This window comes from Microcaecilia unicolor, chromosome 2 (genome assembly GCF_901765095.1).
Source record: "Microcaecilia unicolor chromosome 2, aMicUni1.1, whole genome shotgun sequence".
Classification (NCBI taxonomy): domain Eukaryota; kingdom Metazoa; phylum Chordata; class Amphibia; order Gymnophiona; family Siphonopidae; genus Microcaecilia; species Microcaecilia unicolor.
The window spans coordinates 144443940-144462850 of NC_044032.1; the positions used below are offsets into that span (position 1 = coordinate 144443940).

General features: G+C 41.8%; 1 protein-coding gene across 1 annotated transcript in view; it reads left to right on the top strand.

Moving 5' to 3' along the window:
• The window catches only part of ADGRV1 (adhesion G protein-coupled receptor V1), a 921762-nt gene that overhangs the window by 385777 nt on the left and 517074 nt on the right, over nt 1–18911 (top strand). The window contains 4 exon segments of the mRNA XM_030193377.1: nt 1828–2648; nt 6022–6139; nt 10720–10891; nt 11970–12212. Coding sequence (XP_030049237.1) covers nt 1828–2648; nt 6022–6139; nt 10720–10891; nt 11970–12212 — 1354 coding nt within the window.

An 18911-nucleotide genomic window follows, 5' to 3' on the forward strand; every position in this document is an offset into this window, starting at 1 on the left:
GTAAGGGTGCGCTAAGGCCACTTTTTGCAGCAGCTTTGTAAAAGGAGCTCATATTATACTAATAGAAATAGATGAATCAGCTGTACTAGCTAGTAACACTTTAAATCATATAAACATAAAAAGATGGAGAAATGCCTAAAGGAAACGGGACATACACCCTAAAAAAAAAATATATATAAAGATAGATAGATATCTCTATATATGTAGATATAGTTAAAGATAGGGGCTAGAGTGAGGGGGCACATTATAGCCCCCCCCTGGCCGCCGCCGCCGACCCCCCCGCCATCAACCCTCCCCCGCCGTCGCCATCATCTACCCCTGCTGAGGTCCGCATCCTCCTGCCTGCCGGTGCCTTTTACTTCAGCTGGCAGGGGACCCAACCCCCGCCAGCCCAGCCGAGGTCTTGTTTAAGTTTTCTTCCTCGTGCTGTGCTGTTAAAAGCTGCATCCCTTCCCTTCCAGTTTCGGACGGAGTCTTACATTGCAGCACGTTGTATGTGCAGGATGTCAACGTGCTGCGACGTAAGACTCCATCTGAAACTGGAAGGGAATGGATGCAGCTTTTAACAGCACAGCACGAGGAAGAAAACTTAAACAAGACCTTGGCTGGGCTGGCAGGGGTTGGGGTCCCCCGCCAGCTGAAGTAAAAGGCACCGGCAGGCAGGAGGTCCAGGGCGAAATCTGCGGGGGCCCAGGCCCCTGTGGCCCCAAGCAGATACGCCCCTGATATATATATATATATATATATATATATATATATATATAAAGAAAAAATATATAGATAGATAGATTAGATAGATTACTACTACTACTACTACTATTTAGCATTTCTATAGCGCTATAAGGCATACGCAGTGCTGCACAAACATAGAAGAAAGACAGTCCCTGCTCAAAGAGCTTACAATCTAATAGGTATAGATGTAGTTAAAGATGTGTGTGTGTATAGCATATAGTGACAGTGAATACATGTATTTTTTAATGCAAAAAAATAAAAAGTCTCTTGTTGCCTGGTCTGAATATTGACCTGATGGTCTTTCCAGCAATAGTCTCTAGGCATCTCAGTTGACACACATTACTGGAGAATATTTAATTTCCCTTGCAAGAGTATGACAATATTTTCTGTTTTTTTTTTTTTCCCATAACCGCTTATGGGCTCCTTTTACTAAGGTGTACAAATAGATTTAGTGCATGCTAACGATTAGTGCTCGTTAAATGCTAAGAAGCCTATATGAATAAAATGGGTTTATTATCATTTAGCATGCTGTAATCATTAGTGCGCACTAAAGGGGTCTTTTACTAAAGGTTAGCTTGAGTTATCTGCTGCTGGTCCCATTTTATTCCTATGGGTTCTCCTGCAGATAACTTGAGCTAACCTTTAAAAGACCCCCTTTAAATCTGTTAGCACATCTTAATGAAAGGGATCCTATGTCTTATTCTACACATCCTGCTCTAAAACTTCTAATTAACCTTTCGTGAAGTAATTCTGAGACAGCAGGCAAGAGGTTTGGACAACTTCCTGGAGAAAAAGTCCATAACAAATTATTAGCCAGATAGACTTGGAAGAGCCATTGCTCATCCCTGGAAATGAGCTGGGAGAAACAGATTCACTATTTGTGATCTGCCAGGAACTTGTGACCCAGACTGGCCACTGTTAAAGACAAGATGCTTGACTTGATAGACCTTGGCCTGACCCCGCATGGCTTTTCTTATGTTCGTATGTGTTTTTAGAGGATTCTTCTATTTTTGGTATATGGGAAAAACCTCCATATACCGTTATTTTGTAGTATCTAATTTTTCTGATTCAGATTTTGTGGATTTATTTTTTCAGGCCACGATTCACTGTAGCTGACATTGAACCAATGGGTGTCTTCCAGCTTGCCCAGGACTCAAGACATGTTATAGTGGAAGAATATGTGCAAGTGATTACATTACATGTCCAGCGTTTGTATGGCTTTAGTGGAAATAAAACTAAGCTTACATTTCAGACAATTGCAGGAAGTGCCAAACCAGATGAAGACTTTGAAGCCATCGAAAATGGAGAACTATGGTTCACCAGCCTCCAAATGGATGCTATAATTAACATCACAGTTAAAGATGATAAGATTCCTGAGTTGGATGAAATATTTTATCTAAAGTTAACTTCCGTGGAAGTTTTAGGCAGCCAGAAAACAAATCCACGGTTGAATTCAGATTTTAGTATTGCGACAATAACAGTATTAGCCAGTGATGTCAGTAATGGGATTTTTAGCCTTGGGCCTACATTTATTTATGCTGAAGAAGATGCAAACACAGTGGAAATTCATGTTAAAAGGACCCAAGGGTATAGTGGAGTTATCAAAGTAATGGTGAAAACCTTTGGAAGGACAAGTGCTCAGTATGGGATAGATGGACTTCCTTTTGAGAGCAGCCATCAAACTTCAAACTTGACATGGGCCACTGAAGGGTTGGATTTTGAGGCACAAACTATCCCAGTGACACTGTTAGATGCTGAAAGAGAATGCAAAGTGTCCTTCAGAATCTTGGATGATGATGAGCCAGAAGGACAAGAGATTTTTTATATTTTCCTTGCAGATCCTGAAGGGGGGGCTCAGATTGTGGATGGAATAGATGAAAATGGATTTACATCCTTTGCAGCAATAGTTATCAGAGGTAGGACTTTAGTTTAATTGGATTTCATTAATAATATGTAAACACACATGAATAAAATAATTAATTGAGCCATACAAGGAACAGTTTTACAGGTATTTCTATGGATAATTGGGTGTTTACCTTTACAACTCCCCCTTTCAGTATTTCCCTAGGCTCTCATTAGGGAAAAGTAGTGGCACTGAGGGTAGAACCATGAGTATCCTGAAAAGCTAGCATAGAGTTTTTGTTTTTAATCCCTTCCCACTGCACTTTTCAAAGGTTTAACATCATAATTTGAAGTTCCAAGTTATGTAGGTTAAAAACCAAATCCTGGTGGTACTGCAGCCTGTGAAATTTTCGAAGGCAAACTCAGCAAGATGATCCCCTTTGAAGACTGGCTTGCAGGCGTACATGTACAAAGTAACCCTGCATCTGCTTGCATTACTGCAAATTGAGGGACCCTTCTACAAAACAGTGGTAAATAGTGGTCTTAGGGTGCCCCTACACGAGCCTTTCCTGTGTGCTAAAGCCATTTTTACTACTTTTATACTAATGGCCTCACACTAATTTTGAGATTAGCGTGTGTCGATTAAAACTGATTAGTGTGTGAGCCCTTATCACCACCCATTATTATAGGTGGTAAGGGCTCACATGCCAAACAAATTGGTTAGCATGTGGCAATGTAAATGAGCTAACCAATTAGGAGGAGATTATATATGGCGCCTAAAAAAAATCAGCCTAAGCATTCTATATAATAAATTGCACCTCCGTCTGGCTGCCTGGGTTCATAACATCTTTAAGAGGCTGACGTCAGCCAGCCTCCAGCGTTCCATTCACTCTCACTGACCCGCCCTTGCGTCAAAACGTAATGACGTCAGAGGAGGGCAGAACAGTGAGAGGGAAGGGAACGCTGGAGTCTGGCTGACGTAAGGAGATGTTACGAACGGAACATTATAGAAGCCAGCCAGCCAGAGCTTTCAGGTACAAATCAGCAAGTTGACTCTTGCTTCCTCCTCCCAGGCATTTTAAATGTCCAGTAACCATTCTTTTAGCTATCAGATGGGACGTGTAAAAGGTTGTCTGTGGGCCATTATGGAAGTAGGTTTCGGTTTCTGAAGCGGAACAAGCAAAGGGGTGGGGAAGATTATAGGTTTGTTTAACAGAGCTGTTCAGATAATAGAGATACTGAGAGCAAAGCTTTGATGGTGTCAGCATGGTCTGTTCCTGCTGTCAGCTACTGTATGAGGCTTGAAACACTTGCTGGGAACACACAAACACTCTCTCTCTCTCTCTCTCTCTCTCACACACACACACATACACACACGCTGACTCTCTCTTACACACTCTCTTTCTCACTCTTGCACACTCTTTCTCACTCTCTCTCTCTCTCTCTCTTACACACACACTCTCTCTCTCTCATACACACACTCTCTCCTAACGGTTCTCATAAAAAACATAATCACCATTACATGATAACCTTGCTAGCGCCCGTTTCATTTGTTTGAGAAACGGGCCTTTTTTACTAGTATTCCATAATAGGCACCTAGATTTATGCACCGTTTATAGAATATGCTTAATTGATATTTCAGTGCCAATATCTGCGTGCGTCCATTTATGACAATGAAAACCTGGTGTAAATCTCAGCATGTAGATTTAGGAGCACTGGGTCATATTATATAACTAGGCACCTAAATTTTGGATTGCCCATGAAATACCCATTTTCCCACCTCTAACCATGTCCCCTTTTTGCCTCCACAAGTTAGAAGTTCGGTGCACATCGTTACAGAATATGTTTAGCGAGTTGTGCGCCTAAATTCTAATCAGTGCCAATTAGTGCGCATTATTGCTTGTTAAATTGTTATCAGCACTGAATTATATTGTTAAGCCAATTAAATTATGCACGGTGTTATAGAATCTGCGCCAATTTTGGCACCTAAATTTAAGCACACTATATAGAATCTGGGAGTTAGCGCAGAACGTGTCCACTCTGTACCCCCAGAAGAGAGAACTTGCTTATTCAGTACCAGTGCCAGGATAAACAATGCAAGTTGCAATCACATTAATTCTCTTTCAAAGATATATATATATATATTTTTTTTTTTTTAACAGGGAGGAAAAGACTTCAGAAGCTCAGCTTAATAGAAAATGTCTTTCTAAAATTGAGCTGCTTCCTCATTAGTCAGAAAAACCTCTCTTCTTTTCAATAACTCTTCATTTATTTTTATCAATTCTTTTTCAAATTCTTTTTTCAAGTTTTCTGACTTTACAACTCTCCTATTGCTAAGAAATAGGCACATTCTCCTTTTCTTTACAGTTCACTTAGGCAATACAAAATCCAATCGGCAACCTTTTTTTAAATCCAGATACTCTAACAGCTGTTTGTGTTAGCCATCATTTGTGGCTGAAGTTATTGACTCCTGAGCCAGGCGCATGCAGTGCTGAAATGCAGGAATGTGTCGAGTCATTTTAGCCATTGAATAAACCATGTGCTTTGGAGCCACATTAGTCTAACCCCTTCTTGTGTTTTTGTTGTGTTGTTGTGTGGGGGATACTTCTGCTCTTCTTTTGTTGTGCTTAAATTTGTGCAGCAGCAAAATTCTTTTGCCAGCTTATTCATTTAACTACAAATACTGAATATTAACCCTGATATTTTTGACTATAAATGTATTTTTGCTAACGTTAACAAGTTTAGGGCCCTGTTTACAAAAGTTCGCTAGTGTTTTCTAGTGCGCACTAACTGTGTAGATGGCCATAATATTCCTATGGGTGCCTACACAGTTAGTGCGCTCTAAAAACTCTAGCAAACCTTTGTAAACAGGGCCCTTAAAATTTTATCAAAGAACCAAATTAAAATAATTCAGAATAGATAGAGATTTACTTCAAGTTTGTGACTGGTTATATTTTTATTTATTTATTTAAAACATTTCTTGCCTGCCTATTATAAAGGGGTTATAATAAAACAAACATAAAATCCAAAACAAAGAAACAATACAACCTGATGCCCATCAAAGACTATGTAAAGGTGGGCAAAATGTCACAGTTTGCAATCTTGATATAAATTCTTGTATTTTTCTCAATATTAACAGCTGGATACATTCAGTGATCAGCTATAATTGATATATGAAATCTACTTGGAATTTTACAGAGTTCCTCACTCTGATATGGCATTTTCTATCATTTTTTCATATTTTATTGAGTTTATATGATCTCAGTAGCAATCCTATAATCTCTGTTGCAAATAGGTGGATTTGTGGCATCATGATTATGTTCATTTCTACAGAAAATGTTAAGGATCATGAAGGGGATAGGAGAGTTGAAATTGATTCTTGACATTGCTTACTTTTTAAAGACTAATGACTATAGGATGTCTTTGTATTTTGTTGTTGTCAAAAAGGAAATGATCTGCAAAATGGCATTTTAGGATTCAGCATGGAGTCACAATTTGGCCAAAAGTTAGATGAAGACTCTGAAAACAGGACAGTGCAGTTGATGGTCATAAGGCAACCAAACAGGTATCATGGAACCAACCACTACTCTGCAGCACCTATGATGTTTGAAAATATAATTTTTTTGCATTCTTCTACATCCTGAGATACATTTTAGATAGAAAAGCAGAACTGAGACATCCAGGTCGAGAAGGGTCAGTTACATAAGAACATAAGCATTGCCATACTAGGACAGACCAAAGGTCCATCAAGCCTAGTATCCTGATTCCAATAGTGGCCAATACAAGTCACAAGTACCTGACAGCAGAGGTGTAGCTAGGTGGGTCACCAGGGGAGGGGCTGCTCTCCCAAACAAACTTCCAATGGTGTTGGCACCCATTTTGATGCAATCTGTCTTATTTAAAATACATGCTGGCACCATCAGCAGTCTGCTCTACTCTCCCCGTACACCCTCAACCTGGCTATGCTTCTGCCTGGCAGGATCTCAAAAGAGTAAAACAGATTTTATGTTGTTTATCCTAGAAATAAGCTGTGGATTTTCCCAAGTCTATCTTAATAATAGCTTATGGACTTTTCATTTAGGAAACTAACCAAACCTTTCTTTAAACCCTGCTAAGCTAACTGCTTTTACTACATGTTTGGCAACAAATTCCGAAGTTTATTTACACGTTGAGTGAAGAAATATATTCTCCAGTTTGTTTTAAATGTATTACGCAGTATACAGTTCTGCTAGTATTTTAGAACAGAATCTGCCAATGTAGAATATGTTCTAAAATACATCCCAGAATGGGTGTGTATGTGCTAGTTACATGCAGCGGGGCATCCTTTTTACAACATCTAAAATATCAATGGGTTCAATATGGAAATATAAACATATATTTACCAGTACATACATGTTCATGTCTGCCATTTTAGAAAGCTACATGTCTGTTTAAGGGACCAGCCATAAAACGAGCAACTTTGTATAACCTAGATGTCTCCAGGAGCAGGTGTAAATCCCAATATTGATGCCAATGGAGATAAATATATCTCTTTTATTTGAATTTCAATGTGGTTAAATGTGTTTCTTTTGTGTCAGCAGCAGATGAATCCAGAGACTTGTGGGTTGTATCCATCTACCAGCAGGTGGAGCTAGAGAGCACTGAATTGCACATCTTTATAGGATGGAATGCTCTGTGGTCAGTTAGTATTCTCTATCTCCAGCAGGTGGATGGGTGGTTCACAAGCTACTGGTCTCTTCTGTGGCAGCTCCTGTTCTGGGTCTCTCAGTTCAGTTGAGATAGGGGGGTGTTTGGCTGAGTGGTTCAGCCTTAAGGGGGTACACCTGGTCACCCCAGGTCCCTCTCCCACCTAATACCCTCTCCTTCCTCACAAAAAAAAGCGGAGCCTTATGACCACATTAGCTCCTGGAGAGATACTGGTGTCCCCAGGGCTAGGAGTGGAGAGGGTAGATATTGCCTAACGGACTCCGATGACCCCCCGGCAGAGAGTAAATGGGTTAGCAGGCAGACCTCACAACAGCTTCCTGGGTTGAGTATCTCTTTGCTGTATAGCTTATTTTCTGGTGCCGTGATAACCACGATGATGTACTCATGCTGCGGTCGCCTTCCAAGCCGGGGAGCAAACCTGTGTCCTACTCTGAGATATATGGGATCTGTTCACAGACTTGGACTATGTTCACATAGGCTTTGTTGTTTTCCCACGTGAGCGGAGTGTGGACTGCTCTCTTTTGTAGTGCTGAAAGGGCTTTGGTGGCTATCTTGGCAGTGTGAGAGCTGGAATGCTTTGCCTTTCCTGCTTCTTTGCCGGTTTGGATAGGCTGGGTATGTCTGTGAGGGTGGGGGGAGTATCTTGCTTCAGTTTCCCCCATGTTTCTCTTACTCTGGCACACTATTGTAAAAAAAAAAAGGAAAAGGGAGTCAGGTTTCGTCCAGTAGTTGTTATTCCAGATAGGAGTGTCTTTGCGGTCACTGCTCTTTCTCTCCGCTCCTCTCCTTCTAACTTGCAGAGGTCTCGGGTGCTGTCAGAAGCCATGGAGTAGATTTAGACTCCTTTTGCGTTACCACTTTTGGTACAGGTCCAGTATGGGTGACCAGAGGCTCCCCGGTAGCTGGAAAATTCAGAGAAGGTGGGCTTTCTGCCAGGTGAGCTGGGTGTTTCCCTGCCATTCGGCTGTTGTTCCAGCTCAGGCACCTTTGTATTACACCTCTGCTTTTCCATGGCTTGCTGTTCCTTTCTGCACCCACTGCTGCTACCTCAGTGTAGCCTATATTCGCGAACCCTCAGCAGCTGCCTGTTCCCGTTTCTGGGTTCAGGCAGCATTAGCTGTGGTTCCGTCACATCCTATCAACAAAAAGAGGGTCCAAGTCTCCCGCAAAAAAACACATGAAACAACAAAGAAAGCGGAAGAAAACCAAAATAGACCAGATCAAAACCATAAAGAAGCAGTTGTTTGATGGAGAAATACCAGACCTAATCTACAGGAGGATGTTCTTTGCCTGGCTCATCAGCAAACCCTCACGCCCTAGTTCAGGGAGACTCTCACTACCTAGTCTTCGAGTCTGAGCATATGTTCCATATCAGGGTGACATGATGTCTATCTAGGATATTCTTCATAGTGCCAGGTTCTTCATCAGATTCCTTCAGGGTTCCTTGATGATCTCTGTCTCTACTGGACTCTCCAAGTCACCTCAGCCATGGCTGATGGTTCCAGTGCTTCTTTCCTTGGGCATTTTGGGAACTCTCTCTCTCTCTTGGCATATAGCTCTTGGCAGCTGCTATGCCAGGTCTTGGCTGGATGCAGCAGATTTCGGATTATTCCAGGAGTCCAGCAGTCAACATTTTCTTGAATGGCCAGTTATGTATTCTAGTCTGGCATACTTGGCAGGTTCCTAGTTTGTCTGGATTTGGGAATCTGCTGAATAACAAATCAGTCACCACCTGGCTCTTTGTAGGCTTGTGCCATCGGGCAGCTGGTCCGCCTTAGCACAACAGTTGGTTCAGCTCTCTGGTTCTGGTGGTCTAGGGTGGCTCTTTGATATTCCTTACCTGCTTTCTATAGGTTTTTCCCTTTTGGATAGCTCAGCTCGGTTGCCTGCATCTTTTGGAATGTCAGTGCTATCCATGGGAGCTTTAGGTCTTCCTTACCTACCTTCTCCACACACTTCCATTTGGAGGTCTCCGTTTAGTCGGATACATCTTTTGGAGTGTTAGTGCTATCCGCGGGAGCTTCAGGTTCCCACCCTACTTCAGGACTGCTTTGCTATATCCCACAAATCTCTGGATTTATCTGCTGCTGACGCTAAGAAATGAAAAATTATGTCTTATCTGATCATTTTCCTTTAGTTGCGGCACATGAATCCAGAGTCCCACCCTGTTCATGAGTTTTTTCACGGGTTCCTCTTTGTTTCTTTATAGGTTGGACCATGTTTCTGCATTTTCCATTTTAGAGAAACTGTTGTGATTGTTTGTCATCTTGGACATTCTTGGTGTATCCTGTTTCCTGGTGGGGAAGGAGAAATGTTCTAATTCTGTTTCCTTCTGCTTTGTTATGAGAAATACTGACTGATCACAGAGCATTCCATCCTTTAAGGAGGTATAATTCAGTGCAGTCTATCTCCACCTGCTGGTAGATGAACACATCCCACAAATCTCTGGATTCATTTGCTGCGATTAAAGGAAAGTAAATTATCAGGTAAGATATACATTTTCAATATTTTGATACAGTTTAATGGTGGTCCTATTATTAGGTTTTAATTCTTTCAAAAAGACGTTAATAAATCCTGATAAATAAATAAATAATCGATTAATTTGCTGTTCTCAAGTTTACCTTATTTATTGTATGTATGTTTCTATTTGGTTGTTTTTACTATTGTTATGCTGTTAACAAAATTGTAATTTTATGTTAAACTGTACTTATTTTACACTTCCTTGGGTGAACCTCTTTATAAAGGTGGCTAATAAATAAATAAATAAACAAGCCCCCCCCCCCCCATCTTAAATGGGGAATGAAGGTATGTTTTTTTTGTCCCACCCTAGTTCTGCCCAGAATATACTCAGACCATGTTCCCTTGCATTATGCATGTACTCATGATGTGGACATCTATATCTCAGCTTTCTAAAATTGATTTAAGGTGTATATGCAATATATACCAGTTTATGCACATTCCCGTGACAAATAGGGCTCCCAAAATGACTGCCTTTATGTATTCAAAGAGCTTTTGTTAAACATATTTCTGCATAAAAATGTAGAAGTCAGGGAAATTTACCATTTGTGAAGTGTTTTACAATTTAAATAAAGGGAAAGAAGCTTTTCTGATTTTTTGCAGTCATGTGAAAACGTGTTCTCATTAAAGTTTATGATAAAAATTGGAGCTTACTACAATTTTTTTTCACATGGACCAAAAGTAGTGATGCTTCCTCACGGTGCTTAGTGTTTTAATAATGAAAATGTTATTAGGAAACTGGGTTTAGCAAGTATTAAAGTAAGATTATGAAGTTTCCTCTTTGGCCTAATGACACGTGTTGCCTTACTATCCATGATGTAGGCCTGAATAGAGAATACATATGGTTGGTCAGGGCATTTCTGGAATAGAAGGCATTTAACTGCACTTTAATAGCTTTCCCTTGGTATCTTTTAATGTAAGGGTCTTTGAAGCTGTGAGTGTCTCATGGCGTGTTACCTTCAACGAAACCACCATTGAGCTCCAGAGGGATGGAATTAACCTGGTGAATGAACTCATGGCTGTGTCTGGTACTGTCATCTGTACTACAGGACAGACAAAATGCACCTTCTTTGTGGAAATTAAACCTGACAAGGTCAGTTTTCCTTTCAACCACAGGAAATTAAAGGAGCTTGTTCACATACTGGGCTATGAACCTCCAGCCACATACTGCTTTCCTATGATTGTATCCTTAGTACTCCAGTGCTGAAAGAGAGGTTTTGTTCTAGAATATTTGAGGTAGGATTTTTTGTGACTGAAAGTGAATTTCTGGTTGCCTTGTGCTACTGAGCTTGATGATATCACCATGAAAAGAGCAGAATGAAAAGCACAGAGGGGATGCAACTGTGATATTTTTGGTAACATTCATGATTAGAAAGCAAAAAGGAAAGCCAGCATTTGGGGGTTTTTATGTATAAAAATCAATGCACAGCACGGAATAATTGACATCAAAGGCTTCGTATTTGAAAGTGCTTCTACCATCCTTGTTGCTGGGGTTAACTCACTTGAAAATAGAACTCTATATTGTTTCAAACGCTGTGCAGATTTAATTTGCCTTGGCTCATCTGCGATGTTGGAAAGCCCCCTGTCATGTTTTCCCTTTTTGGTGCCTACTTTATTCTCATTCTGATACAATCCCAAATGTGTTGTTCAAAAGATAAAATATTTTAAGACTTTTTGAGTTGTCTCCCATTCTGTTTCTACTGCAGAAAACTTTAGTAGGAAGGACCCTGGAATTTTATGTCATTATCATAAAAAAGGAAGCAGCTTTAATAAAAACAGCTTTAGAAGCATCCTTATTTAACTTAGTTATTCATTACCTTTGGAAACTAATTTTAGATCTATTTCAAGATAGGAAAAGCTGAACTGTTTGAAACTGCTTTGATAATTATTCAGAATGCACTCATTTCATAATTGCAGCTAAGTTTGCGCTGCTTTAAGAGTTCAGAATTTGTCCCACTGTCCTTTTACAGGCTCCACTAGGGGATTCAGATCTCAGTAAGGAAGGGGAAATTAAAAGGGATCTGATACTCCTTGGGTAACGGAGCTGAAGATATGGGTAAAGATACAAATGTTTTGTGAGAAACTTAAAAGAAGGCCACACTGCATGGTCATACGAAGAATGCAAGAAGTTTGATGTTGCAACGATATGATGATTGTTCCACTCTTTACAGGTACCTGAGTTTGAAACCTACTTTTTTGTTGAACTCTATGCAGTTAGTGCAGGAGCAGGATTAAACAACAGTGCCAGATTTGCCCACATAATGATTCTCGAAAGTGATACTCCTCGGGGTTCGATCTACTTTGCTGTGGGATCTCGGATGACTGTGGCTCATAAGAAGACCACTTTAATCAATCTACAGGTGTCCAGAGATTCTAACATAGGGGTGCCCATGTCTGTTGGCTACAGTACACAGGTAAGACTGCAACCATTCTAGTTTTTCATCAAGACAAGTAGAGATATTAGGCAATTCAATAATGGATCTCTATCCCAAATACAGCAAGGAAATACCTAGCTAGAAATAGATGGCCCAGCATTCAGAAGAAATTAAATATTCACTGGTGGTTAATGTTTAATTTTACTATTTGTGTTTTTTCAAAAACTTGTACAGATAGCATAGGGTAGAAAATTTGACTGAAGGGCCCGGTACTATCTGTATGGCAAGGCACTGGGTTTGGGACAATGCAAGGGTGGACTGAAAAAAATGATAAATGCATATTACATATGTTTTAGTTTAGGCCTTCTAAATAGAAGGTCTGATCTAGATGGGTAGTGCCAGCATGGTGACCATGCTATCTATATGTCTAAAGCCATAGCAGTGCAAAATATGTAGATTATGTTAAAATCCACAGACAGTGTTTACTTTATTCCAATCAATGTGCTGGCTGAAAATTGGGTCCAGTGTCTTTCATCCAAACAGTATCTTTAAAGAAATATACAGTTTGGCATAAATTCTATAAATGGTTCCCAAACTTAGGTGTTGGGAAAAATCCATGCTAAATTATTATTGTTTAATGAGTGCTCTGGGCTGACTGCCCTTTGTAGAATAGCAATTAGAGTGGATTCTCGTGCCGAACTTTGGGCATGAGGACTTATGCCTGCTGAAACCTGGTGTAAATCCTGGCGTGGAAGTTTTATAACTCTGTGCCTAAATATTAGGAATGCCCCTAACCAAGGATGTTTAATTGACAGGAGATGGCATCACATGGCAAGGCTAAAGCTGTAGCCGCCATCTTGACACACTCAAAACAAAACAAATTATTGGTCCACGCCAAGCCTTGCATAGGCAGTCCTTATTTCTAATAATCATTTGCTATTGTTGTGGATGACTCAATATGACCTACTGGCTTCAGGCCACATAATGAGGCAAGTACCCTCCCACCATCTCCTGTCAATTAAACTTCCTTGCCCCTGACCCACCCATGCCCCTCCCACATGCCCCCTTTTGAGTAGCACATGAGACATTGTGGGCACATGGTGTTATAGAATTGCACATATTCAGATGCACACAAGTCCAAATTAGTGCCAATTAACTCAAATTAATGCCAATAATTGGTTGTTTTAGCGATAGAGCGGCATATGTCTAGTTTAAAGGTGAAGGGAGTAAATGTCTAACAATACACAGTATACTCAGCTTCAATACAGTACAAGTTCAATTATGACTTCATATTGATAATCAAACAAGGCGTTTGTTATAGAGACATCAGATTCAACTACCCGCCTCTGAAGTGGCTATTTATGAGCCAAGCATTTTGAACAAAGAGGCGGTAGCATGATCCTCATATGTCCCATATTTATTCAGTTTTTTTAAATATTTTAGTTAAGTTTTCATAGTCAAAACTATTTATCTAATTTCTCTTAGACTTTTCAATTTCATCTTTAGATGTTAGTATAGTACTTAGCTTTTCAGCAGTCAACACTAATATGTGGCGGAGACCCAATATCACCAACATAGATCCATGTTTCGCATAGTGCTGTTTCAAGGTAGTCTACTAGGTTTCAAATAGCGGTTCCAACATGGTTTCAGTAATTGGTTGTTAGCACCCAATTGACTAAGTAGTCTATGTTCGCATGTAGGCTCTGCACCCAAATTTGGGCGACCTATATAGAATTAGGGGGTAGATGTATTGTTTCACAAATGTACATGCTGTTAACTGTGTGTCTTGAGAGTCCATAGTGATTTGAAAAGAGGCAAGAAATAGAAAGAATAATATTACCCAAGGACAACTAGATACACTGAGGTATAATATTACTTGAGAGCACTGGAAGTCTAGGATTTTTTTGAATTTTAGACTTGGTGTTCTACTTTTATACCGTAACTGCTTTTTATTATAGTCAAGTGTTCATCTAAGATCACTTAATAAATACCAGGTGGTCAGGCATAGGCGCCCGGTATAAGACGCATGGGGAGGCTAAACCTCCCCAGCCACAAGCCCCCAAAGTACCAGTACTTCATTACATCTTTCATCCCCCCACCCCCGATCCAGCCTCTATCCCTCTCAGTTCCTTCCTGCATCCCTCTAATTTGATTTAGATCACCGCCAGTAGTGGCACGCCGGTATCATACTAACTAAAACAGCTTGCTTCGGGGCTTCAGCCTGACGGCATTTCTTGTGACGCGTCCCGATGCAACTTCCTGCTTCCGCAAGGGCGGGACACATCATAAGGAAGACTGTCAGGCCGAAGTTCCGAAGTGAACTGTTTTAGTTAGTATGCTGCCGCGCTACCAGCGGTGACTTAATCAAATTAGAGGGACTGCAGGGAGGGAGCGAGAGGGATAGATGCTGGATTCTTGGGGGGGGGAGGTGAACGAGGGAGAGGGATAGACGCTGCATTCAGGAGGGAATGAGGGAGAAGGATAGATGGTGCAATGGGGGGAGGAGAGAAACGAGGGAGAGGGATAGATGCTGCATTCGGGGGGAGGTGGACGAGAGAGAGGGATAGACGCTGCATTCGGGAGGGAACGAGGGAGAGTGATAGATGCTGAAATGGGGGGGGAGAAACAAGGGAGAAGGATAGATGCTGCAACGGGGGGGGAGGAGAAATGAGGGAGAGGGATAGGTGCTGCAATGGGTGGGGAGAGGAGAAATGAGAGAGAGGGATAAGTGCTGCAATGGGAGGGGGGAATGAAAGAGACACTGGACTAGAAGTAATGGAGGAGGAAAGAGGTACTGGACCCAGGTAGAGTGAGATGCAGTAGGCAGTGCTCTGCTGGACCTGGGGGTGGGAGCAGACAGGAAGAAGTGCTGGATACTGGATGGAGAGAGAAATACTGGCAAGGAAGAGGCAAGAGAGACTGCTGGACTGGAGGAGGGGGAAAGGAAAGAGGAGAGACTCTGGTTCTGCAGGAAGAAGGGAGAGAGAGAGATACTGAGACTGACTAGACTGAAGGAGAGGAAGAAACGCAGGACGAGAGATGGAGAGAAGGGGAAGTGAGAGAGACTGAGAGTGACTTGGACTGAAGGAAAGGAAGAGGGGGAGGTTGGGAAAGAGAGAAACTAAGTCTGAGATTGCCTGGAGGAGAGGAAGGGAGGGGAGAAAGACTGGAAGGGGAGGTGGAAGGGAGGGGAAGAGAGAGACTGAGATGAACTGGAGGATAGGGGGCAAAGACACTGGACTGGGGGGATCAGGAAAGAAGAGGAGGAGAGATACTGGCCCCATGGGTGGGAGGAAGGGGACAAGGAGGAAAGATACTGGCCCCACGGGTGGGAGAAAGGGGACAGGCAGACAGAGATGCTGGGTATGGAGGGAGCATAGGGACAGGGACACATAGGGCAATGCTCGACAGATATACAATAGGGACAAACAAGGGCAATGTGAGACACAGTGATGATTGGGTCACAGTGGGGTAATGCTGATCATAGGAAGGGAAATGCAGAACAGGTCTACCTAGGGCCACAGAGGAGAAATGATGAATATAGAGGAGGATAGGGACGCTAAGAGGGCAGAAGCTGAACATGGAGGGAGGGACTGGGACACAGAGGGAAGATGGATGGAGGATATGGAGAGAGAAGAAATGTCTAATGGACAGGAGCCCTGAAAAGACGGGGAAAAAACAGAAGAGCAGAAAAGAGACATCGAGACCAAAGCGAATAGAAAAATAAAATACTCGGACAAGAAAGGTAGAAAAAAGTATTTTATTCTGAATTTATTAATTACAAAATGTCAGCTTTTACAAAAGCATATTTCTTGTATTTTGTATTTCAGTTTCTATTTCTCTATTAGTACTGTGTGCAGAGTCTGACTTCTTGAGGTTTCCATTTCATTTTTTTGCCTTCATATCTCTATTACTGATGTATGGTACCTTGTTTCACATTTGTTAAAGGTCTCTGTGTGTTTTGTATTTGTAACCAAGGTATGGTATTCTGCTAGCATGTAGAATGTGTAGAGATCTTGTTGAAGTCCTGTTTAGTTTTTTTTCACTAGATGGTGTATCGGTGTTTTAAGGGGCATGGTGTAATATTTACAGTGCTGCCTATTCATGCATAAGGTTTTTGCTTTTTGAGTCCTGGAAGTTAATGCTGTTGTGCAAAAACACACTCAGAACCTTATCTTGCTATACTTTTGTGTACATACTGTTTTACAGTGGAGGAATTGTGTTGGCCTTACTGAGGTGACATAAAAAATTATTTGTCATAACATCTGAGTGTTGGCATCTCTACACTGTGGTCCAGTAGATTTCTTTCCTTTTCCCTTCACTACCCCATGTCCAGCAGTTTCCTCCCCCCCCCCCCCCCCCCCCCACACACCCCTCCAGTGCCTCTCAACTGCACTGTGCAGCCATGGAGCTCTCAGACATATTTGAGCATCTTGAGGTTCATGAAGAACCTGTTGACCTTGAAGCTCCCAATTTCATGAGGCAGCAAAATCAACAAGCTCTGTGAAGGTGGAAGGGGAAGATATGTGCATGAGTGAGTGGCAGACTGGCTGTGGAAAAGTGGGATGTGAGAGAGAAAGAGGGGGCAGATGGACTGCAGGCCTCTATAGAGATGTAGCTATCAGCTACTGACACTTTTTTTAAAAATCCACTTTAATTCAGGTGGCTAAATCCAGAGGTCAATATTCCATCCTCATTCTTCTTGATCTTTCCGCTGCTTTTGACACTGTCGATCACAGCATACTTCTCGATACCCTGTCCTCACTTGGATTCCAGGGCTCTGTCCTTTCCTGGTTCTCTTCCTACCTTTCCCTCCGCACCTTTAGTGTTCACTATGGTGGATCCTCTTCTACTTCTATCCCTCTGCCTGTCGGCATACCTCAGGGTTCTGTTCTTGGTCCCCTCCTCTTTTCTATCTACACTTCTTCCCTTGGCTCATTAATCTCATCCCATGGCTTTTCCTACCATCTCTATGCTGATGACTCCCAAATCTACCTTTCTACCCCTGATATCTCACCTTGCATCCAAACCAAAGTTTCAGCGTGCTTGTCTGACATTGCTGTCTGGATGTCTCAACGCCACCTGAAATTAAATATGACCAAAACCGAGCTTCTCATTTTCCCCCCGAAACCCACCTCCCCGCTCCCCCCGTTTTCTATTTCTGTTGATGGCTCTCTCATTCTCCCTGTCTCCTCAGCTCGAAACCTTGGGGTCATCTTTGCCTCTTCTCTCTCCTTCTCTGCTCATATCCAGCAGATTGCCAAGACCTGTCGTTTCTTTCTTTACAACATCCGTAAAATCCGCCCCTTTCTTTCCGAGCACTCTACCAAAACCCTCATCCACACCCTTGTCACCTCTCGTTTAGACTACTGCAATCTGCTTCTTGCTGGCCTCCCACTTAGTCACCTCTCCCCTCTCCAGTCCGTTCAAAACTCTGCTGCCCGTCTCATCTTCCGCCAGGGTCGTTTTACTCATACTACCCCTCTCCTCAAGACCCTTCACCGGCTCCCTATCCGTTTTCGCATCCTGTTCAAACTTCTTCTACTAACCTATAAATGTACTCACTCTGCTGCTCCCCAGTATCTCTCCACACTAGTCCTTCCCTACACCCCTTCCCGTGCACTCCGCTCCATGGATAAATCCTTCTTATCTGTTCCCTTCTCCACTACTGCCAGCTCCAGACTTCGCGCCTTCTGTCTCGCTGCACCCTACGCCTGGAATAAACTTCCTGAGCCCCTATGTCTTGCCCCATCCTTGGCCACCTTTAAATCTAGACTGAAAGCCCACCTCTTTAACATTGCTTTTGACTCGTAACCACTTGTAACCACTCGCCTCCACCTACCCTCCTCTCTTCCTTCCCGTTCACATTAATTGATTTGATTTGCTTACTTTATTTTTTGTCTATTAGATTGTAAGCTTTTCGAGCAGGGACTGTCTTTCTTCTATGTTTGTGCAGCGCTGCGTATGCCTTGTAGCGCTATAGAAATGCTAAATAGTAGTAGTAGTAGTAAAAGACCTATATATATAGCTACTGAAGCTTGCACTGTTTAATTTTCTTTGCCACTTTATTCTCTGGTATTTGATATCTATCTTAATATCTAAATTTAACAGAAGGTATTATCTGCCACCATTTTACTGACCTTTCTGTATGCTTTGAAGCAATTAAGGACTCAGGCCTGGCCACGCCCACTTTAGCCTCCCCAAACAGCTGAGCAACTGTCTGCCTATGGGGTCGGGGGGCTATTTTAATTAAGTGTTGTTCAGGATATTTTTAATCACAATAATATTGCTGACACAGTCACAAACTGAAACATAGCTGTGTCAGGTCATTGAATAAAGGTTCTTTAGAGGTATTCTTGTGTATCATTTAACATCAGATATCATATTTATGCTGATGACATTCTACTTTTGTTTCCTGTCTCTCCCCTAAATATTGATCTGACTCCTTTCGAGTCCTGTTTCCATGCTGTGGCATCCTGGTTAACCAGCTGCATTCAAAAACTTAACCCTGACAAGACCACCATATGTTGGATCTCCATGACCCTATCTCAACCCTCTATCATCCCTGTGCTTTTTGGTCTTCTTATTACCCCTGTTCCTTCCTTTCATTATTTGGGAGTTTGGATCAACTCCAATCTAACTTTCACTGAACAAATTTCCAGTGTGGTTAAAATCAGGCTTCCCTGTTCTTTAGATGCTAAGCTCCCTCCATGATTACTTTGACTTTGATTTTCTTCA